This window comes from Lynx canadensis, chromosome A1 (assembly GCF_007474595.2).
Source record: "Lynx canadensis isolate LIC74 chromosome A1, mLynCan4.pri.v2, whole genome shotgun sequence".
NCBI lineage: Eukaryota > Metazoa > Chordata > Mammalia > Carnivora > Felidae > Lynx > Lynx canadensis.
Window position 1 is genome coordinate 82,320,838 of NC_044303.2, and position 17,199 is coordinate 82,338,036.

General features: G+C 46.2%; 2 protein-coding genes across 10 annotated transcripts in view; one reads left to right on the forward strand and one right to left on the reverse strand.

Moving 5' to 3' along the window:
• DCUN1D2 (defective in cullin neddylation 1 domain containing 2) overlaps window positions 1–14,761 on the reverse strand; it is a 31,936-nt gene extending 17,175 nt beyond the window's left edge. The window contains exons 1-3 of one of the 4 annotated variants that reach the window (XR_003968539.1): window positions 14,566–14,730; window positions 8,147–8,563; window positions 4,760–4,928 (exon numbers count right to left, since the gene is read on the reverse strand). Coding sequence is in view for 3 of the 4 variants with exons in the window: in XM_030314512.2 (XP_030170372.1) it covers window positions 4,760–4,928; window positions 8,147–8,201 (224 nt within the window). In the remaining variant the exon portion in view is untranslated. Of the gene's footprint in view, window positions 1–4,759; window positions 4,929–8,146; window positions 8,564–9,603; window positions 9,677–14,565 lie in introns of those variants that run through there. The other 3 variants (XM_030314512.2, XM_030314523.1, XM_030314518.1) reach the window with 3 other exon arrangements.
• A 283-nt stretch (window positions 14,762–15,044) lies between these two features.
• TMCO3 (transmembrane and coiled-coil domains 3) overlaps window positions 15,045–17,199 on the forward strand; it is a 50,959-nt gene continuing 48,804 nt past the window's right edge. For 2 of the 6 annotated variants that reach the window (XM_030314528.1, XM_030314526.2), the window contains exon 1: window positions 15,091–15,310. The gene's annotated coding sequence lies outside the window, so the exon portion shown is untranslated. Of the gene's footprint in view, window positions 15,311–17,199 lie in introns of all 6 variants that reach the window. The other 4 variants (XM_030314524.1, XM_032592520.1, XM_032592526.1 and 1 more) reach the window with 3 other exon arrangements.

Consider the following 17,199-nt stretch of genomic DNA (forward strand, 5'->3'; position numbering starts at 1 on the left):
ACTAGCTACCACCACCTGTTCAATGCTTAATAAAAGTAGGCATTCATGTTCCAGTTAAGTATAAGATTTCCTCTAGGATTTGGCAGAACGGGGGTGGAGGGGTCAGATTAAGTACTGTCCCTTCTATTCTTGGTTTGCTGTAAGTTCTTTTTCAAAACATTATGAACAGAATTGAATTTTTTTTAACGTTTACTTTTGAGAGAGAGAGACACAGACAGACAGAATCTGAAGCAGGTTCCAGGCTCTGAGCTGTCAGCACAGAGCCCTATGTGGGGCTTGAACTCATGAATTGTGAGATCATGACCTGAGCTGAAGTTGGATGCTTAACTGAGCCTCCCAAGCCACCCAGAATTGATTTTTTTTTTTAAATGCTTATTTATTTACTTTGAGAGAGAGTGTGAGCCAGAGAGAGAGCGCAAGCAGGGCAGAGTGAGAGGGAGACAGAGAATCCCAGGCAGGCTCCACACCATCAGCACAGCGCCTGACACAGGGGTCGAACTCACAAACTGTGAGATTGGGACCTGAGCCTAAATCAAGAGTCGGACACTTAACCAACTGAGCCATCCAGGCGCCCCTGAATGAAATTGAATTTTATCAAACCCATTCTTTAAAATTATTTTTTAAAATGCTTATTCATTTATTTTGAAAGAAAGTGCATGCACAAGCTGGAAAGGGGCAGAGAGGGAGAGGGAATCCCAAGCAGGTTCTATGCTCAGTATGGAGCCTGACGTGGGGCTCAATCTCCCAACTGTGAGATCATTACCTGGGCTGAAATCAAGAGTTGGACATTTACAGACTGAGCCACATAGGTGCCCCTTATCAAAGTTATTTTATGCACTGAGATAATCCCCCCTTTTCTGTTGTTGTGATAAATTACATTGGCTTTGTAATGTTAAACAAATCTCACAATCCCAGACTATAACAAACTGTCATGATAAATAATCCTGGTTTTTTGGTTGATTTGTTTTGGGGGCTGGATTTAGTTTGCTAATAATTTGTCTAAGATTTTTGCGTGTTATGCATCTTTTGATTCCTATGACTGAGAGTGGACAATAATTTTTCATTCTCAGAATATCCTTTTGTGCTTGCTTCAGCAGCACTAAAATATCCTTTGCTATCCAGGTTGTGCTGGCCTCAAAACAAATTGGAAAGAGTTTCTTCCTGTACAATTCTCTAAAGAGGCTGTGTAGAGTTGGCACTGTTCTCTTTATTAAATGTTTTGTAAGATGTGCGCCAATCGAGGCCAAGAGTTTTTTCTCTTTGAGAAGATTTAAAATTATGAGTTCACATTCTTTAAAAGAGTTATGGAACTATTTATATGTCCATTTCAGTAAGTCACATTTTTAAGAGAATTCTTCTTTGGGATCCAGGTTTTCACGTTTACTAGCATAGAGTTGTTCATAATACACTCTTCACCTTTAACATCTGTAGGGTCTATAGTGATGTCTCTCTTTTCATGCCATATTGTTTATTTGTTCCTCACTACTTTTATAAGTCTTTTCAAACAGCAAGCTTCTGGCTTGTTTTCTGGCTTGATTCTTTCTATTGACAACTTCTTTTCTATTTCCTGAAATCACTGCCTGTTTAAAAAAGTAATTCCTTCTCTCTACATTCTTTGAGTTTAGTTTCCTGCTTTTTGAGATAGATACTTTGCTTACTGATTTTTAACTCTTCTTTCCAAAATATGCATTTAAGAAGCTGAATCCTGCAAGTTTTCATATGTAGTGTTGTCATCATTCAAAATACTTTCTAATTTCCATGGTAACTTCTTTCTAACCCAAAAGCTATATCCACATGTATTTCAACTGACTGAGTTATCCTTTTGTTATATTTCTACCTTAATTGTGTTATGGCCTAAAAATACACTCTATCACTTCAATCCTTTGAAATTTGTTGCAACTTCTTTTATGCCTCAGTTTGTGGTCAACACTTACAAATGGTCTACTTGTCTTCTAAAAAGAGTACATATTCTTCAACATCAAAGGGTATATTCTAAATATGTCCATCAGGTCACTTGTTGTGTTGCCCAAATGTCCTATTCTTTACTGATTTTTCATCTGCTCTTTTCATCTGGTAAGATGTGTGTGAGAATTCCCCATTGTGATTGTAGATTGATAGATTTCTCTTTTTAGTGTTTATTTTTGCTTTAAATAATCTATTGCCTTCCATGTGAAATAAACCCTTCCTCATTATGAAATGTCCTTCATTATCTCTAGAATTATTCTTTGCCTTAAAGCTTATTTTAACATTAACATACCCACACCAACTTGTTTTGGTTAATGTTTGCAAATTACATCAACCTCCACCCCTCAAATTGTTCTGTGCCCTTATGTTTTAATCATACCTATTGTAAACAGTGTACACAGTGGTTGAATTGATGTTCTACAACCCACCCAATACTTAGTTCACTTACACTAAATTAATTATGGAAATGCCGACACATTTTGCTTTCAATCCTCCATTTTATCACGCGCTCGCTATTTGTCCTACATTAAGTAATTTTCCTTGTGTTCTTTTTTCCCCACATTCTTTTGGATTGAATTTATTACTTTCTTCTTGCTCCATTATTTAGAAATCACACATAAGTCACGTCCTCTACCATTTTTATCACGACTGTAACATACACAAAGAAAGCAAGTATTTCTCCCACTGTTTTGTCTTTTTAACACTTTCATTAAGCAGAGCTCTTACCTGTGACGAAGTCCAATTTATCAGTTTTTTTGCTTTGATGGCTAGTGCTTTTCACATCTTCTGTAAGACAATGTCCCTTAATCTGGGTCTTAACAAAGAGCTTCTTCCGTGATTTGTCTAGAATTCACAATTCTAAGTTTCCTGCATGGGCATGTAAGCCCCCGTCCACCTCAAGACACGGCCTGTGGCCTGATGTGGGCCCCAGGGAGACGTGGTCTCAGGCTGACCTGGCTATTTCAGCATCAGTCATGGAACACTCTTCTTTCCCTGCTGATGTAATAAAAATTGACCAACAATCTTGAGGCAGATGAAAAATAAGAAGACTTCACTAGTTCCTTTCAAGACTTACCTAATGCCACAATAATGAACACTATGTGCTTCAAGGTTAAGGATAAACAGACCCACAAAATATGACAGCGAGTCCAGAAATAGATCCACAGTATGGCCAATTTCTTGTTTTGACAAAGATGTCAAGGGATTTCATGACGTTCACAAAGCTCATTTACCAAGCCTCCAGCCCCTGATGAAAGGCTGTAGGGTTAACAGCTAGAGGCCAAGTGTTCCAGCCACCGGGAGAGTTAATAGCCAGGAAAAAGTGTGAAAAACAGTAATAGAGTGGATCAAAAACCCAAACCCAAAGTGCTTTTTAAAGCTTAGTGCTGCTCAGACTACAATAGCCTTTTACATCCCTAAAAGCACTGAGGTTATCTCTGCAGTACAGGTGGCTGTCACATCACTAATACTTCCATCTCGTAGACAGCACTTGAATGCTGAGTACTTTCCCTTGTAACCACTCTGTGAGATGTGACGAGTGGCGCCATCGGCCAGCACTGACTTATAACCTCAAGTCACCTGTATCCACCGCATAAGGAGGCATGAACTCATCTAACACTTTGGGAAGATTCACACTCAAAATCTTTAAAATAGGTTCTTTAAGATATAGCACGTATTAGGATAACAGGAATTTTAAAAGTTCATCTAACACATTTCTAGATAATGCCTAAGAAATGCTAGCAAGTGTTTCTGTAAGAAGCACTTATTTCCAAAGTATCCTATTTGGGGGAGGTTTTAGCAGATGGATGAGTGTAGTACAGCGGCAAGAGAATGCTTCTTTAGTGTGGCTTTTCCATTTTCTTGAGTGCACAGAACATGGAGTGATATGCTGTCACAACCACTGTCCCAGTGATATCTTCTGCTGGCTTTTACACAACCGCCAGCAATAGGGTAAGTCCTGTAGAGTTTATCATCGAAACAGACCAGGCCGATAAATGTAACAGATTCGTCAGCTTAGTGGAAAACACAAATGTTCCATTTTCCCTGGGGCCCCGGGGTTAGCTGTAAGTATGCACCTTATGAACAAATGCTCTGTTTTTCCCCAGGGATGTGGGAAGTATGCACCTTCTGAACATATTCACCTTGGGCTGTCAAGCTCCTTCAGCAACTAAAAATAAGCCAGCTTAAGTTGTCAACACTACAATGTCACAGTATCAGCAAGTCAAGCGAGTTAGCCTTCATACCAACCCATGAAATAGCTCAATAAGCCTAACGATTAAACGATATTTACGTTATGTGCTTTCATTTAATTGTCTGACTTATCTGATAAGTGAGAACCATCTTAAGTTATTAATGAATCCTTTATCCTAACCCTGGAGGTAGAACAGAGAAGTGTTATAAGCAAAAAACAAAATAATAATTTATTGATATTTACTATAGAAACACAAAATAAATTATACAATTAGTATACAATATTACGAAATAAATTCAATGGCTGAAAACAAACAAACAAAAACACCCTGATAGTTACTGTCAATTCAAAACTGGTAGGATAAAAATTAAAAAGAAAAAAGTAAGTTACAAAAGGGATTAATCTCAACAAAAATATTAAGTGAAACTTTATTTGAATTTAAAGGAAACTAAAGGCTTAATAGAGTACAGGTACAAGAAATATGTAAGATACACACAGAACGTAAATGAATTTGAAACTAATATTTACAAGCTGTTGAAAAATAACTAATGTTGAAGGCAGCTTCCTTTTTGCAAAAATTTAAACTGAGACCAACTTACTTACCCGAGCTCTGTCATGCCATCTACAAATTCCTTTTTGGTAAATTCACATTGCGTCGCTGCCCTGAATTTCCACGCAATGACCAAAACGCTGACGCTGGCAGGATCCAGGCTTAAGTCATCACAAAACTGTTGAATCCCGTCAATTCCAATTTTATTTTCATCTTGTGGGTCTACAGTTAAAATCAAGAGAGAGAGAGAGAAGTTATGCTATTTTGAAAAATAACAAAAATGGGTGGTAAGCATCATAGCTCTATGAGATGGCTCTACCAAGCATGTTTCAAATACATCAATCAATAGATCACAATTTTCTACTGTATACGAAATAGCAACAAATGGTAATTTATCCAGAAAAAAAAATCCCTATTTAAAAAAAATCTAGGTACTGGAGTTTAGGAGAAGAAAAGAAAGACCATTGCAACCTCTTTGAGAAGATGTCATCGTTAAGAAAAAATTTAATTTCCATAAAGAAAACAAAAACTCAAAGTTTACACAATTCTAGTTTGCCCAAAGACAAACTGCTACACAGAAATACTGCATTGTGGGTCGCCTGGCTGGCTGGCTCAGTAGGGGGAAGCATGTGACTCTCTGATCTCAGGGTCGTGAGTTTCACCTCCATGTTGGGTATGGAGATTACTTAAAAAAAAAAAAAAAATCTTGGGGCTCCTGGATGGCTCAGTTGGTTGAGAGTCTGACTTCGGCTTGGGTCATGATTTCATGGTTTGTGAGTTCAGGCCCCGCACCCATTGGGCTTGCTGCTGTCAGCACAGAGCCTGCTTCAGATCCTCTCTCCCTCTCCCACTCTCTCTCTGTGACCCTTCCCCGCTCTCTCTCCCAAAAATAAATAAACATTAAAAATAGATAAATATTCTTTAATTAAAAAAATACTGCATTGGCAAAGTGTTTACAATATTATGAGTTTTGGGGGAGCCTGGGTGGCTCAGTCAGTTGAGTATCTGACTCTTGATTTCAGTTCAGGTCATGGTCCTGTGATAGGGTCCCCTCCCTAAGAAATGTGGTGAGAAAAAAGCCCTCAAGATAAGGGAAGGCAACCTGGCCATGTGCATACGTGACATCCCTAACGAACCTGTAATATGAGAGCACCCAATCAGACTGTATGTCTATACGTTACCCGTATTTGGGAGACAAGGAAGTAGAAAATGCATAAAAGGCTACATGGGTACAAGCCCAACTGAGCGGTCCCGGCAGGAATAAAGTTGCTTCCTGGAAAGAAAAGCCTTGGTGTCATGACTCTGTGAGACCCCTGCTACAATCCCAGGGTCATGGGATCGAGCCTCACATCTGGCTCTGCACTGAGCATGGGGCCTGCTTAAGATTCTCTCTCTTTCTCTCTCTCTTTCTCTCTCTCTCTCTTCCCCTATCCCTCTCCCCTGTTCGTGCTCTCTCTCTAAAAAAAATTTTTTTTTAAATATTACATATTTTTATCTCAATCCTGCCAAAGCAATAGAGAAACTCATGTTTTTTTTAAGGTGATTTTGTTTGCTATAATTTTAATGCTACTATACAGTATTTAGTTTTCAAAATCGTTTAGTTCATGCATCCACATTTAACAGCTTAGAAATTCAGGCTTCCCTCTGTCCCTATTTCTGGTTTAGAAATGAAATTAAGGAACTTAGCATTTCTTCATCAGGAAATCTAATAAAATCTACTAGAAAAATCTCAGTAAGACCTCACCAAACCAGGTCTAGTAATTTCCAACAAAGTGCGTGTATACTAAGATGCCATCACAACGTGTGTGTTAATTCTGTTGGTTTAGGAGGCACAACTAGAAAATTTGTAGCCTCTTTGCTCCAATGAAGATTAAGCGTGATAAAATTCTTCCATGACACAAAATCCAACTTTGGTCACTTCAGTACTACATACTATATTTTCATAGACATCTTGTTATTGAAACGAAATGAAAATTTAAAAAAAGAAAAGAAAACAAGTACATAAAATAAAACGAATGCCGTAATCAAACAAGCGGAGGCCCAGGCTTCCTCCCGGCCTGCTCTCCCATATTAATGAGGGAGCAGCTGTCCCGAGGGCTCCTGGTTCTCACCCCCCTCCTGTCAACGCTCCCAGTGCTATACAGATCCCCAGGGTGAGAGCACAGTGGGCCTGCACTGCCCTCACCTACAGGAACACTGACTATTTTAAAGTCACTCTGCAAGGACTCACTCATATGTATACATTAGTCCTAACAAGGTTGTGTCTGTCAGGGCCTTGGAACAGCACGTCTCTGCAGAGCCCACAGGGATTCCACAACGTGTCTACTTGAAAGGCCCAGAACTGCACGAGTAAAGGACGTGAGGGTTAGGTCTCCACTACAGAACGACCCTCACAGGGAGGAGCTCTCTCACAGGTGGCTGGACATGTCTGAACACCTCCAGCCACCTGCACGGTGTGTGACCTCCGAGACAGGCCCCATGACAACCTCAGCCAGAGTAACTTGGAGCGCATTACAGCTTATTCAAAATGATGACTTTTCACTTTCAAAACCACTGTTTGTTTTCCAAATACAAACCTGGTTTTTCTACTACAGAGTATGTTTCTGTGCCATGATTAAAAAAAAAAATGCAGTTTTAAATCTGTTTTCAGATCTAAATAGATTAAAATACACATACAGTATTTTCAAAAGTGAAACATGAAAATAATATGTCAACAAGAATTTAAAGCCAAGCGAGTTATTCTGTTTAGGTTAATACTTGGTTAAATGAGTGTTTTGTGTATTTTTTTTTTTTTTTTTTAGGTTTTGGAAATACAAGATTAGCCTTAGAAACTGCTAGAAAGGAAAAGTAAGTCAACTCTTGACTAGTGGCTGCCTCTGTGATGACAGCACAGACCTGACACCCGATATGAAATCTGAAAGGCTGTTGAAATCTGAGCCATCTGGATGTGTACAGACCTGTCACCAGACTTGGGCAGTGTGACCGAATCTGCACAGGGAGAGTGCCGCTCTAAGCGCTGGTGTTCCTAACAAACCACCATTCCCAACCTGTAACACGAAAGTCTCTTCGCCAGGAGTGGCCCCTGAAGCCGCCCCAACGGCCAGGTGGCTCCGGGGCCACCGCACAGCCACGCTGTGTGAGCACAAGAGGACGTGTACCCACAGATCCGACTTTCTTCTAGGAGCTGGTCCTGTTCTTCAACAGCCCTCTCGCCACCAGGGTGCCAGCTTACCCGGCAGCGCTGGGGGGAAACCGGGGTCACAGCCCGGCCCGCCACCCCCCACCCCGGCCCGGGTTGGCTACCGGGTGAGGTTCCCCGGAAGCGCAGGGGCCTCTGCGGCTCAGCATCAGCAGCTCAGGAGGCAGAAGGGTCCCGGGCGCCCCAGAGACAGAGGCGGGCTGCCCGTGGCCGCTCTTACCTCTATGCTTGTCGCTCTTACCTCTGTACCTGTCGTACAGCTGCTCCAGCTTCCTCCTGTCCACTGCGCTTCTCATGGGGCCCGCGGCAGGAGCGACGGCACGCGGGGAGTCGGCGTGGTCACCTCTGGCGTCTACCTGGCCTGTGCTCCGCAGCACATGGCACCACTCCGGCCAGCCTGACAAAATGCCACAGGCTCAGGACCTTGTCCCTCGGAGACGGCTTACGTGTACGCTCTGGGACGTGAGAGCACGAGGAAGGCCAGGCGGCTGGGACGCAGCTCCGCTTCAGTTTCCCACCGCCACTGCCGGTATTTGCACTGGACCTCGTGCTTCCTCGCTGGCTCCCCTTCTTCGCGGGGCCCCGGGCCACAGCATCACATGGCTCCGTAGTCAGGAAGACCGCCCCGTCCTCTGAAAACCGGGATGACGGCATCTATCTGGTGATAAACATGCCAACGACTGTGAGAATCAAGCTTTTACACAAAATACGCTGTAATCTCTAATCACTTCAATTTGCATAAAACCCTTTATTCCCTGTCCCCTTCCCCCCCCCCCCCCCCCCGCCCTAGTCTCAGGAAAATCCCTCTTTTACACACTGTAGCTCTCTGATGCAGTGAGGCTGGGTGTCTGACCCCAGGCAAGACCACATCACCACGGCCTGTGGCGGGGGAGGGGGGGGTCCTCTTTAGCCCCAGTTAAGTTCAGGATCTAATGAGGGCTGTACAGTTTGGAAACATCATTTAGATTTTTCCCAGTTTAAAATCAGCAGAGTCACACTGATGAAAACATATACAGGTAACTAAGAATAGTGTTAAGCATAACTTACTAAAGTTCCAAAAGCAGCCACAAAAAGCCCGTTATGACTAAATGAATCACAAACAGATCTGTGTACCTGAGCCAGAAATTAAAAATGGGAACACAGGGCAGAGGCTGGGGCAGGCAGAAAATAGCAAACCGGCCAGTAACCATGCTATATATAGTATGTAAGGAAACAAAATAGCATTCTAGCGCTTCCAGGCAGGGGTCGGCTAAATTTCTACTTATCTAAGGTAACCTGATGAAGAGGGCACCAGAAATGAAAGTGAATCACCACCTTCAGTGAATCACCACTTTCTGTAAATCAACATAGACTCTACAATCTACTGGATGCTAATGCTTTACACAAATGCTTTACAAAATAACAGAAGGGGAAGTTTCACGTAAAAGGACGGATTCTTGATCTTGTGCTAAAAAGGATGAGACAGTTTATAAAAACACACAGAATAAGTTCTACCTTCCGGAAACCTGTAGTGGAATACAACATGGAGCCAGGGAAACTGAGGAGGAAAAAAGGAGAGTCAGGGACGAGATTCAGACATGCGCACCAGACACAAGAGCTGGGAGCGGGCTGAAATTCGGCTCAGCCTCCCGGCCGCCAAACCACAAAAGAAAACAGGATTAGTTAGGAAATCTGTTTTCGTAAGATTTAAAAACCTACCAGTGGCCCAGCAGTGGCCTGGCTCCTCCTGGCACGGAACCGCGAAAGAGCAGCCTCTGTGCGGCTCACAAAAGGGTAACTGCAGCGTGTGTCCTCTGTCCCAGACCGACTCCTCCCCCCAACGCCAAGGGTAAACAGCACTGTGGCCAGAGCTGCTTAGCCTCCTCCGGCCTCCCTCACAGCGTGCTGAAGCCAAAACAGCAGAGTGCAGTTCAGCAGAATGACGGATCAAACACACGGCTCTCCAGGTACAGTCTGGGCACCCCAGGCTCCCGAGACTGCACAAGGGTTCCACCAAGGACAAAACTATCTTCGCAACAACCCCAAGTCATTATCTGCTTCTCTCACTCTCACTGGGGTGAAGCAGAGGCCACATGACTTGCTGATGTGGGTTTCAAACTCATGAACCATCATGACCTGGGCCAAAGTCGGACGCTCAACCGACTGAACCACCCAGGCGCCCCAATTTTTTAAAGCGCATAGGGGACTAGAACTAATTAAGTCTGAGAACTGCTGATCTAGTGTAACATGGGGCACTGGCCTTTTGGCTACTTAGAACAATGACTGTTGATGATTTGGGGTCTTGGGTCCCTTCTGGAATCTGGTGAAAATCACAGATCGTCTCTCCAGTAAAGCATGTGGTTTTGCATAAAATTTGGGGGTTTTCACACATCATTGGAGCCCATTAGTTCCTCAGACGGTAAGGGAAGGTGAAACTCAGGTTACAAGGCCCAGGGAGCTACATCAGGGGTCACTGGTCTCTGTTGCAGCTACTCAGCTCTACAGTGTGGATGATGGACATGCTCTGCACCAATAAAACTTTACTGACACACAGGCAATGTGCCTGTGGGCTGTGGCTTCCAGTCCTAATCTAGACTCTAGGGGGAATATACAGAATGTATACCCTGTATGCTATTTCCTGAAATTGAGCCACTTAAAAAACTAGACAAAGAGCCTGGGGTTATATCTTCTGGTTAAGATAAAATTTAGCTAAATTAGGGCAGCCCCCATATGCTTTGACAGTGAGCTGACAAAAGGTAAAACATCTTTTTTGAAGGTGATGGGCTCCCCAGGGGAGGGTGGACAAAGCCAAGGGCTCCCTCAGAAACTAAACTGGAGACAGATGTCTGTCCCCCACCTGGCGCATCACTAGAAATGCTCGTGACATCTGTATCATGTAAATTGCCACCAGTGCAACATTTTAAAATTCTGTCATGGTTGTAAAATAAAATAAAATAACATACAACGAACTCTGACCATGCTACGACAGGGATGAACCTCGGAAACATCACAACAAGTAAAATAAGTCAGACATGAAAGGCCACATGTTGTATGTTGTGTGATTTCACTTATATGAAATATCCAGATGGGCAAATCCATAGAAAGCAGAGAGGTGGTTCCCAGGGACTGGGGTGAGTGGAGACTGACTATTCAATGGCACAGGGTTTTTCTTTGAGGGTGATGATGTGTTTTGGAACTAGATGCAGGTAGAGACAGCACAACACTGATTCTACTCAATGCCACTGAATTGTACATTTGAAAATAGCTAATCTTATGTGGATTTTACTTCAAAACAAAATTTGAACATAGTACTCTTAGAACCTCCAAGATTATTCAACACAGTAACGTACTGTAAGGTAACTGAATTAGTTAACTAGCATTATATGTTGACAGATCCGTGCCAAGTAAATGTTGTCAGACGTCTGGAAGATGTGCTGTCTGGTCTTGAGGTATTTTGATAATCACGTCTTAAAGCTTCTCCTAACATGTGACAAAAGAGTTATATCAACAGCGTAAAGGAAAATACTCTCTGAAAACTCTAGAAAAAGAGGTACAGGAGTATATGGACCCAAGCCAGGCAAAGTGACTCGAATTGTTCCTATGTCAGTTACCAAACGGGGAGACCAGTAGATAGAGAAACAAACAGATCCCTCCTCAATCTACTCCAGGTGCCTTAAAGGTCAGATCCCACAATGCTGAGTCTCAGAGTGGTACTAAGGTGTTGGCTTTTTTTTTTTTTTAATGTTTATTTATTATTGAGAAACAGAGGGCATGAGCATGGGAAGGAGAGACAGAGAGAGAGGGAGACACAGAATCTGAAGCAGGCTCCAGGTTCCGAGATATCAGTACAGAGCCCGACATGGGGCTCAAACTCACGAACCACAAGATCATGACCTGAGCCGAAGTCAGACGCTCAACCAACTAAGCCACCCAGGCGCCCCATACCGTGTTGGTTTTGAATGAGCAACAGCAGCCTCAGGTCTAAGCTTAACCCCTAAGTCTGTGGCCGGAAGGAAACGGAAGAGGACTGTCAGCAAATATGCAACAATTTGATGTGACCCCTTACACGTTTCTCCATAAAAGAATGGTGATTAAAACAATAATCAGTAAGTATAAAAACTATGCATGCTTCATGTCCAAAAAGAACGAAGAGACTTAAGTTGGAATCTGTAGAAAAAGGAATAAAGCTTTCTAGAAAAAAAAAGCCTCATAAACTGAAAAATTACAGGGGAAAGAAGCAAACTCTGGATCCATTAAAACAGACTAAATCCATGTAAAATTAATAAAGGCCTATAAATTGGCAGGGCCTGTCCTTCACGCTCTGGTGGCCCTCACTGAGGCTTTACTACAGCAAAGAAATTAAGTGTGTGTGGTGGGGGGCAGGTGTAAGTTCAATTGTCATACTTTGTTAAAATACACAAACTTCTTTTTTTAAGTTTATTTATTTTGAGAGAGTGCACACACGTGTGCAAGTGTGGGAGGGGCAAAGAGAGGGCGAGACAGAATTCCAAGTAGGCTCTGCGCTGTCTGTGCAGAGCCCAACGTGGGGCTCGAACTCATGAACCATGAGATCATGACCTGAGCTGAGATCAAGAGTCAGATGCTTAACCGATTGAGCCCCCAGGTGCCCCAAAACACACAAAATTCTTGAAATCAAAGTATGGACAATCCAGTAGAAAATCAAATAAAGTCTCTAAACTACAGATAAAGTCTAAAACATTTTAACTGTGACCTTGAAAAAAAATCACTTACATAATTTGGGCACCAAGACTTCCCATATACAAAATGAAAAAAAGTTCTTGCAATGCCTTCGGTAGAGACTTAACACGACAGAATCCTCAGTTAGGGCCAAATTCCAAGGGGCGGTCAGCACAACCACATGGGTCAAATACATAAACTTGCTCCAGTTTTCCGCTTTGGTATCCAGCAGGCCGGGGGTGAGGTTCAAATCCACTCTCGGACCTCCCCCCTGTGCACTAACCACGAGGTCCTCTTCCGCTGGTTAATAACCCTTCCCTCCCCTCCTGTGGTGGGTGCATCCTGCCTGGGCAGCACGCTGAGCCACCAGGGTCATCCAGAAACTTCCGGCCGCACTGCCCACTGAGCTCCCTCTTGGGTTTCCGAGCCAACTCTCTCAGTCTTCTTGTCTCTCTGGGCAGCCCTTCTCGGTCTCCGTCTTTGCTGCTTTTACCCCCCCCCCCCGAGTTCTGCCCTCAAGCCTCTGCTCTTTGCCCTACACACTCCCCCCAAACCATCTCTCTCCTGTTGGAAACCTGCTCACCAGCCTCCCACTACCATGAGGACAAAAGCGAGCATGTTCTTCCTGAGCCCCAGAAGACCCTGCACAACCTGACTCCAGTTCCCTCAGCAGCCTCCCACGGGCCACGTTCCCCTGACTCTGCACTTTCCGTAGGCAGACGCATCTGCCAATTCTGGGGACTTATCACCGAGCTTGTTCCTGCTGCCCAGAGGACCGCAGCTGTCTGGCTGCCCTCCCCACCTCACTCGGTCTGGAGAATTCAGCCCACACAGCATCAGTTCCCGTTACTGTGGCTTTGCCATCACTGCCCCAGCATCCGGCGCCACTCACCCACCCCATACGTTCCCAGAACCTGTGCCTCTCCCCAGCCCTTATCCCAACTGTAATAAAACGGTCGTGCTTGTCTCACTGCTAGGACATCGGCTCCGTGAACACCAAACCCACACGTGTCTGCTCACCATCAACCCCCAGCACCGTGTACACTACCTTCATTGCACAGAGAAACCTCTGAATTTATTGAATAAACGATGAAACCCACCGGCTACCATGGTTTCCACTACATTTCAAAACAGGCGTGTGCTTCCCGAAGCCCCTCTTCTGAGCTGCGGATCCATATGTCCGACCAGCCAGGAGATTCCTCTCTCCTCTCATCCCTACTGCTTGTTTTCCCACGTGAACCTGCTCTTCCTTCTACAGTTCCTAATTTGGTCAATGATATCACCACCTGCTCAGGTACCCGAGCCGCGTCTGAATAGTTCAGTGAAGGTCCTCCCTCTGCCTCCTCTCATCCTTCTCATTCCGACAGAAAATCTTTGATGCAAGTCTTCACCTCTTCCCACCTAGATTATTACAACAGCTTCCTAACTGGTCTCCCCTGCAGCCCTGACCGCTCTGATCCAAATCCTCCTCTCCTCTTGACAAAACACAAACGTGGTCACATCACACACACACCTCGCCTTCTCAAAAACTTTTTATGGCTCCCATCAGCTCCTGGATAAACCCTACAGTCCTCAGCACGGAATACAAAGCTGCTTGTGCAGTGTTCCCTTCCTTGACTCTCAATTCCACTTGCTAGCCACAACGGATTCGTGCTCATGCTCAAAAGCGCTACCTTCCCCGCTTCATCGACAAGTTGCTAGTTTGCCCAAAACGTCCTTCGCTCCTCGTTCACTGGCTGCTCGCGTTTCCGCGGAGGCACGGTTCACTCCGCTGTTCGCTCAGTGCCTCCATTTCGTCAGACACCCGTCAGGTTCCCACCTGCGTGCCTCCCTGCAGGGCCCCCAGGGCCGGAGGCCCGGCGGAGACCCCGCCGCCCGCGTGACCTTTGCGCCCAGCGCCCCCCTACCCCCGCCTCCCAGCGCTCCCCGGCCCCCAGGTACGCAGAAGGGACTCGGCGGCAGGCGACACCGCAGGCCACCTACCATTCTCCCCGGCGCTCCCCAGCTTCTCGCCGGCTCCGGTCGTCTGCGCAGGGGCCCCGGCTCGGCCGCGCTGTCCTCGTCCTCGGCGTTCGCTCCCGGGACACCTGCCGGGGAAGGGGCGCAGGGGCACAGAGGCAGGTCCCGCCAGGGAAACTCCATCACCCGGCGTGCACAGGGCTACCCAGAGGCCCACGACACCCCTCAGGTCCCGCCCATCTCCAGCGTGCACCGCGTCGCCCGGGGGCCCATGGGACCCCACCTCCCTCGCTCCCTCCTCACTGCTGCGTGCACAGCGCCGCCCGGCGACAATGTGACTCGCGGGCATCGCTCCCGCCTCCGACCCGGCACTGCGCTGCCCGGGGTCCGACGGCACCCAGGCCGGCCCCGTCCTACAAATCCCGACGCGCACTGCGCCGCCAGGGGGCCGACGGGACCGGGGTCTGCCCGGTCCTACAAATCCCGATGCGCACTGCGCCACCGGGGGCCGACGGGACCTAGGCTCCGCCCCTTTCAGGGGGACGCGTTTCGGTGTGGGCAGCGTCCGCCGCGGCGGCCCTCCTGAGAGGGCGACGGACAGCCAAGACCCTCCCCGCGCCCGACCGCGTCCTCGTCCTCGTCCCCTCCCGGTCCCCGCCCTGGGGGCGGGCCTGCCGCCTGGAGAGGGATGCGGGTAAGGTGCGTCCCTGTCCGCTCCTTGGCTCGCAGCGCCGGAGAACCAGACGCATCGCTGTCGGGACTCGTCCAGGTGAGCGCTGCTCGAGGTTCGGGCGAAAGGCGCCGGGCCTCGAGGCTCCCTCCGGGGGGTCTCCCCTTCCGGGGGTCCCCTTTCCTGGTCTCCTCCTCGGTCTCTGTCCCCGGGGTCTTCCTCCCCTGATCTCGCACCCGGGGTACCCACCCGCCCCCGGCCTCCCCTTCCTGGGTCTCCCTCCTCTGTCTCCGTCGCCGGGGTCTCCCACCCGGGTGCTCCCTCCCCGGTCCCTTTCTCCTCCCTTCCCGAGGGTATTCCCTCTCCCGGACTTCCTCACCCGTTTCTCCTCTCTCGTGGCGGGGGCTGCCCTCGGAGTCTCCCTTCCTTCCCTTCCGAGGCCTCACGCAGACCGAGCCTCTCGGTTCGAGTCCCGCTCTCCATTTCTACTCCTGCGTGGAGCGTGGAGGAAGACTGCTTCTAAAGACAGGGGTCCTGGCAGTGGTTCTGGAGGGCTGTGAGCGGGACAGTGGTGGGGTGTCCGGCCTCTTGCACCGCCACGACTTAAAGTTTATGGGTAAAACTGGGGAAGCTGCCAAAGTAAACGGTTGGCATGTCGGTTCATAGGTTCCCCAAGCAGAGGCTCTACAGTTCGCACCGGTGTGGTGGCTACTCTAGTTAACGGGAGGCACACGGAAGATCCAACGCGGCCTGCCACCGCTGTGCCTCCCCGCCAGGCCTCCACCTCCTGGCAGAGGGAGGGGAGACCCGCTGAGGGCTGGATTTCAGAGGCCAGCTCACCTTCCCAGCAGCATAAGCTGGGAGGTGCCATCCCCAGTGGTGTGAGGGTGCCAGCCAGTGGTCTCCTTCACTGGTCCCCTTTTAGCCTGGGCCTGCCTTCGTGGTTCCAGAGAAAGAGGGAGCGCAGGTAGCTAATCTCTGACCTTCTTTTCAGGCTTTGCCTCTGGGTCCTTTTTGGATCTTGCTTGGTAGCACCTGAGTAAACATAAGTAATGGTTGAACACTTTTTGGGAACGTGGTTAGGCTTTGATCACATTTGTTAGTTTACATAATTACCTAGGTATAAGGTAGTTCTGCTTTTTCCTGTTTAAACGTTTTTCCGATCATTCTTTGGATCAGAGTGTCTTACTGGTTCGTTTTTTTCTTTTAATACCAACTTTTTAAAACGTAGTACATCAGTGGTTGGATTACTTAATGGAATAATGGTTTTGTAGTTCAGTTAACATCAAGTACTTTAAAGCTTCTTAATATCTGTAAAAATTTTTCTTTCTCTTTCCTTCCTCTCTCCCTTTTGTAACTTATTCTCTAATTCTTTTTCTAATTAGATATGAATCTGGAAGTTGTATTTATAAGATTATAAGTATTTTATCTTTTAAGAATTATGCTTTTATCATTCAATTTGTTCACATTTAAAATACGGTTTTTGTGGTCCCTGTCAAAATAACTCCAGCATTCTTCACAGAGCTAAAACAAACAATCCTAAAATTTGTATGGAACCGGAAAAGACCCCGAAGGGCCAAAGCAATCTTGAAAAAGAAAACCAAAGCAGGAGGCATCACAATCCCAGACTTCAAGCTATACTACAAAGCTCTAATCATCAAGACAGTATGGTACTGGCACAAGAACAGACACTCAGATCAATGGAACAGAATAGAGAACCCAGAAATGGACCCACAAACAATGGCCAACTAATCTTTGACAAAGCAGGAAAGAATATCCAATAGATTAAAGACAGTCTCTTCACCAAGTGGTGCTGGGAAAAGTGGACAGCGACATGCAGAAGAATGAACCTGGACCACTTTCTTACACCAGACACAAAAATAAACTCAAAATGGATGAAAGACCTCAATGTAAGACAGGAAGCCATCAAAATCCTCGAGGAGAAAGCAGGCAAAAACCTGTTTAATCTTGGCTGCAGCAACTTCTTA